The sequence below is a fragment of the Ahaetulla prasina genome, chromosome 1, assembly GCF_028640845.1.
Source record: "Ahaetulla prasina isolate Xishuangbanna chromosome 1, ASM2864084v1, whole genome shotgun sequence".
Lineage (NCBI taxonomy): Eukaryota > Metazoa > Chordata > Lepidosauria > Squamata > Colubridae > Ahaetulla > Ahaetulla prasina.
The window spans coordinates 201,267,973-201,274,283 of NC_080539.1; the positions used below are offsets into that span (position 1 = coordinate 201,267,973).

At 41.5% G+C, this 6,311-nt stretch overlaps 1 protein-coding gene across 1 annotated transcript in view; it reads left to right on the plus strand.

Moving 5' to 3' along the window:
• Positions 1-6,103, plus strand: part of PGAP1 (post-GPI attachment to proteins inositol deacylase 1) — a 67,839-nt gene extending 61,736 nt beyond the window's left edge. Inside the window, exon 27 of the mRNA XM_058188195.1 lies at positions 5,538-6,103. Coding sequence (XP_058044178.1) covers positions 5,538-5,541 — 4 coding nt within the window. The 3' untranslated portion in view covers positions 5,542-6,103. The remainder of the gene's footprint in view (positions 1-5,537) is intronic.
• The last annotated feature ends 208 nt before the right edge of the window (positions 6,104-6,311 follow it).

Here is a 6,311-nt window from a genome sequence, read left to right on the forward strand (position 1 = left end):
CCCTAACCACCCCAACGAGGCTGTTGAAATGATGTCCCAGTGCCTGGAGGCCGTACGGGTTTGGATGGGGAGGAACAGACTCAGACTAAATCCCACCAAGACCGAGTGGCTGTGGATGCCGGCGGCCTGGTACAGTCAACTAATTCCATCACTGACCATTGGGGGCGAACTATTGGCCCCCACGGAAAAGGCTCGTAATCTGGGCGTCCTCCTGGATGCACGGCTGTCTTTTGAAGATCATATGATAGCCGTCACCAGGGGAGCTTTTCATCAGGTTCGCCTGATACGCCAGTTACGTTCCTTTCTGGATCGGGCTGCCTTATGCACAGTTGCTCATGCCCTGGTTACATCCGCCTGGACTACTGTAATGCTCTCTACATGGGGCTCCCTTGAGGGTACCCGGAGACTCCAACTGGTCCAGAATGCGGCTGCGCTGGTGATAGAGGGAGCACCTTTGGCTCCCATGTGACACCCTCCTGCGTAATCTGCACTGGCTCCCAGTGGTCTTCGGGTTCACTTCAAGGTACTTGTTATCACCTTTAAAACGCTCCATGGCCTAGGACCGGGATATTTACGGGACCGCCTACTGCCACCATTAGCCTCTCACCGACCAGTGCGCTCTCACAGAGAGGGCCTCCTCCGGATACCGTCAGCTAAACAATGTCGGCTGGCGACCTCTAGGGGGAGGGCCTTCTCTGTGGGGGCCCCTACCCTCTGGAACGAACTTCCTCTGGGGCTTCGTCAACTCCCCGATCTCAAGTCCTTCCGCTGCGAGCTGAAGACGCTGCTGTTTCGAAGAGCAGGATTAGCTTGAACGTAGTTTTAAATTTGGGATTGTAAAAAAAAAAAAAAAAAAAAAAGGTTTAAATGAGGTTTTAAATTTGTATTTAAAAGTTAGAACATCAATTGAATTTAACTGTCTATTCTTTTAGCTTTTTTATGTATTATATGTTTTTCTGTTGTTTTTGACTGTGAACCGCCCTGAGTCCTTCGGGAGATGGGCGGTATACAAATATAATAAATAATAATAATAATAATAATAATTTACTTAAAGCAAAAGAAATTAAAAGCAGGAAATAAAAAAGGAAACTAAATCAAGTTTACATCAATACTTTTCACCAATATCTTTCTTGGTAAGAAATATAGTGTAATAGAATGGATTAATCAGAATCCCTCTGTTTTCAAAGACCTCATAGGTGTCTATGAGGCCTTTCAAAATGGAGTGAATCCTTCCATTTGCATGCAGATGAAGCTCCATCAAGCCTCCATCTGGGAGAAAAATGTACCAGTGGTGGCAGAAAGGAGTTGGGGGAGGGGAGGAGGAGTAAGGGACAGGCACCACAAACACTTTTTGTGTCCAGGAGCTTCCATTGACTCTCCCTCAAAGTGAAAGAAACTGTGGCAGACAGGAGACAGATCTTTGCAAAGTGAGTCTGGTGTGGCAGGGAGGGGGAAGCATGAAGTGGGTTGGGGAGGCCTTGTGGGCCTGTTCCATCACTAGGTTCCCCCATGGCCTTCCCCACCTCAAGATACCTCTTGTGCACTTAATGAACTGTGCATTTGCCCATGCGTTAAATTAGCGAATGCGTGGATGAAAGCAGGGAGTGATTTCATTCAAGGTACAAGATTCACTCCCACGAGTCCTTGAGGCACAAATGGAATGGACAGGCTCCATTACATTCCTAACTTGAGAACTACCTGTACTGCTGCTCTTTAGGCAGCTTTTGTTAATCTTGAAGCAGCATTTGACTATCTTGGATTAAGTTATAGAACAAGACGTATAGGTAATCCTCCACTTCATTTAGTGACTGTTCAAAGTTACAGTGCCCATGGTTACTTGATAAAAATTCAGATGCTTGGCAAGCGAGTCTTATTTATGATGGTTACACCATCCTAGGTCTTGTGATCACCTTCTACGATTTTCTGACAAGCAAAGTCAGTGTAAAGTTAGAGTCGCTTAACAACCATGTTATTAACAACTGTAGTGATTACTTAACTGCTCTGGCAAGAAAAGTCGTAAAATTGGGCAACTCACTTAACAAATGTCTCACCTAGCAACAGAAATTTTGGGGTAAATTAGGCTCATAAGTTGAAGACTACCTGTATAACACCACCATTGCTATTATTGTATCTTATTTATGCATTACATGAAAAAAGAGCACTTAAGATGCACCTTTTCAATTACCAAGGTTGTAAAACCAGCCTGCATGTTGGCACCTCTTTTATTTAATCTTTATATAAATGATGTGGAAAAATGATGTAAGAACCCAAACATACATCCACCCAACTAGCAGAGAGAGATATTACTATACTGCTATTAACAATTATGCCATTAAAAAGTGGAATATTTTTGATACCAGTGAGTAATCTTCCAGGTTAATGGAAATAAAAATTCCCCTGCTATCTAGGTGTCACAAAATGCACATAAGAATGCAGCAGCCATTTTAAGATTTCTTCACTCCAGAAGTCATCAGTATATACTGCCAGACAAAAAGCTCTTTGAGGCCAAGCCCCTAGCTCAATTATAATATGACCACTCCCCAATTTTCCAAGTCTCTTGATGTGTCCCAAGTGCTGTATTATGTATGGAGGCTGGAATTATGAGACCGGAATATGACAAACTGTGCTATGCTACTGCTGAAACTAACATTTTCCCTATAGGCTTATAGGGAAACAAGTTTACAACATTAGAGGGCAGATTTCAAAGTGGGTGGAAACCAGAGATGGGTTGCTACCAGTTCTGACCGGTTCAGGAGAACTATTAGTGGAAATTTGACTTGGTTCCCTGAACCGGGAGTGACCTCTGACCATGCCCCCGAACCGGTTCCTGGTTCCCGCTTGCTCACCCCGCCCACCTGATGCTCGCTCGCTCACTCGTCTTGCTTGCCTGCCTGGTCCAGCCATGTGCTTCTGCTCACTGCTGCTGGCAAAGGTAAGGCCAAAGGGAACGGGCCGGCAGCTGGGCAGGGGAGGGAGAGAGAGCTGGTGGAGGAGTGATACCAGCAGCAGGTAGTGGACTGATACACGTGGGGGGGGAGGGGAGCGCGCAGGAAATTGCGGCACTGGAGCTCTTCCCGTGCAGCCGACCTGGCCAGCGAGGGAAGCATGCGGGAGATCCTAGCTGCAGTTTACTCATGAGCAACTTGGTCAGGAGAGGCAGGGAGAAAGGCCAATTGTGCTCATGAGTAAACTGTGGCTCCTAAGGGGGGTCGAGCATCCATCTTCACTTGAGGGCATTGCTGGCAGCCACTTCCTGTGCCTCCCGTCCCATGCACTTCCCACTGCTGCTTGGCCTCCTCCATGCACAGAGGCAGGAGGCAGCGGTTTCTTTCGCTGCCTGCGAGCTGCTGCCTGTGAGCAGCAGAGCAAGTAAGTCAGCAATCTGCTGGCTGCCTCTAATGTGCAGTTTACTCGTGAGCAAGTTTACACATGAGCATGGGGTTCACGAGTAAACTGCAGATTACAGGAAGCCAACAGCCTTGCAAAGTGAAGAAAGATTTCTCCTGAGTGCGAGAAGTTAACGAGAAGTTTTTTTTTCTTTGCAAGTTTTTTTCCTGCACACAACGGCTGAGAGAGGACCCAGAAGTTCCACTCTGGTAAAATGCACATCTTAACTGTGTTGTTTTAACTCCATAGCAGCTACTGCTTTTTCTGTTCAGCAGCAACAAGCTCTCCTAGGACTTTATTCCACTTAATTTATGTCTCTGGACTATGAGCAAGTTAGGGCACACTTAAGTAGCATTTATTTGACATACACTGCCAAACGGATAATGGTGGTACCACTCAGCTTCCCAGGGCAGATAGTATGAGGTGCTCTCTAGCACCAGCTATCTCACACAGGTTAACATCCCAAATCAGAGAGGGGCTTAGAATAGAATAGAATAGAATAGAATAGAATAGAATAGAATAGAATAGAATAGAATAGAATAGAATAGAATAGAATAGAATTTATTGGCCAAGTGTGATTGAACACACAAGAAATTTGTTTTGGTGCATATGCTCTCAGTGTACATAAAAGAAAAAAAAATACCTTCATCAAGGTAGAACATTTACAACACAAATGATGGTCATAGGGTACAATTTAACCCTTAATGATAGCAACAAAAAGTTACAGTCATACAGTCATAAGTGGAGAGATTGGTGATGGACAAGATGAGAAAATTAATAGTAGTGTAGATTTAGTAAATAGTTTGACAGTGTTGAGGGAATTATTTGTTTAGCAGAGTGATGGCCTTTAGGAAAAAACTGTTCTTGTGTCTAGTTGTTCTGGTGTGCAGTGCTCTATAGCGTCGTTTTGATGGTAGGAGTTGAAACAGTTTATGTCCAGGACGTGAGGGATCTATAAATATTTTCACGGCCCTCTTCTTGATTCGTGCAGTATACAGTATACAGGTCCTTATTATAGTATACAGGTCATTATTAGCTTGAGGTAATGCTCCCCCTTCAGTAGTTCTGACTGGAAGAAAGAAAAAGATACCCTATCCATTATAGGTATGTCTCTGAGACTCAGGAATATGTTGAAACTATAGAACATTTTCTTCTATGTTGCCAGTTTTATACAAAACCTTGGAATGCTCTAATTACCTCATGCCTGACCAGCAGAACAGGATTCACCACAGTATAAGTACTTTCTGACATTAACCCTAAAATGATACACAAGGTTTTGCATAGTGATATGAAAAATCAGGCAAAGAATAATTAAGAATAACAGAATGCATGATTATGGGTACCGAGAAATGGCTTAGTCTAAGCATTAACCATTGGTTAATTTTTAACTTTTTTATGCTTTGATGTCTATATCTCATGTCAATTATTATACCACATTACCCTTGATTTATGGCCACAACTGGGACAGGAGCATCCAGTACTAAGTGATTATGGTCATTAATCATGAATTGTGACTGATTTTACAACCTATTGTGACAATTGTGAAGTAAATTATGCTGTCTTTAAGTGAATCTGACTTCCCAGGTAGATTTTTGTTTACTGGGAGTCCTCTGGGAAAGTTGCAAACAGCAATCATGTGACTCTAGGATGCTGCAATTATCGTAAATACAAGCTGTTTGCCAACTGTCTGAATTTTGATCATGTGACACTGCAATGTTTGTAAGTGTGGTTATAAATTAGCTTTCCAATGCTGTCATAATTTTGAACAGTTATGAAATAGTTGTAAATCAAGGACTATCTGCATATTCTCAGGTTTGACAGAGGTCTGTAAATATATATGTTTATAATCCTCAATCCCTTATGGATAATTTGAATATTTTATCTATGATTTTTTGTATTTGCATTTTATGTTGCTATTTTAAAGTTATACTATCTGGATTGCTAATTTTAATCTCTTTCCTCTTTTGTTACACCTGTAGCCTGAGCAAGCACTTTAGCATTTTTCATTTGCTGTTGTCTTTTAGCCACAATTCTTTGTAGGTACTTTTCCTACGTATCCTAATATGGTCAATTTAAATTTGGTTATTCGAACACCGATTCCCTTGTGCTGGTTAATGACAGCATTAAAGCTCTTTCTTTCAAATTTTCAGATGAAAAATGGGTAATGACTGGGAAGGTGCACAAAAACCCATCTAGCCAAATCATTATGGTCACTACACTGATTGTGAACTAAGTCTGGGATTTGAAGTTCAAAACTTAGAAGACTCAGCTGGAAAAAAGCCGTCTTTGACATTAAAAAACAAAATGTCTTACCACTATTCTATTATGTGAGAGATTTTTATTCAATGATATAATGAATGAGCCAGAATTTTTTCATCATTTTGAGCTCGATCACTATTTCAATGCACTTTGGATAATGAGTCAGTAAGTATGGGGAGGTGTATACAAATCTGTTACTGTCTTTTGAAACCCCACTTGGAAGTCACTTTCAATTATTGACCGTTATTTTTTCTAAAACTATAAGTAGGAGATATGACTTACCTCGCAATTTAGTAAGCTGCTGAACAGAGAAAGGAAAGCCAATATTTACTGATAAGTTTTATTTCTAAGAGGCTTTATTTTTAAACAATAGATTTGTACATCTGGAGGATTCTCACATTTTTTTCTGAATCATTCATTTTACTCAGTTTATGGATAACATGAGTAATTTAAGAACAAAAGCTTGAACAAGCAAGTTAAGAGTTGAACTATGCTACAATATTCATTTGCTTACAAATAAATACTGCAGTAATCTGACTTCCCAGGTAGATTTTTGTTTACTGGGAGTCCTCTGGGAAAGTTGCAAACAGCAATCATGTGACTCTAGGATGCTGCAATTATCGTAAATACAAGCTGTTTGCCAACTGTCTGAATTTTGATCATGT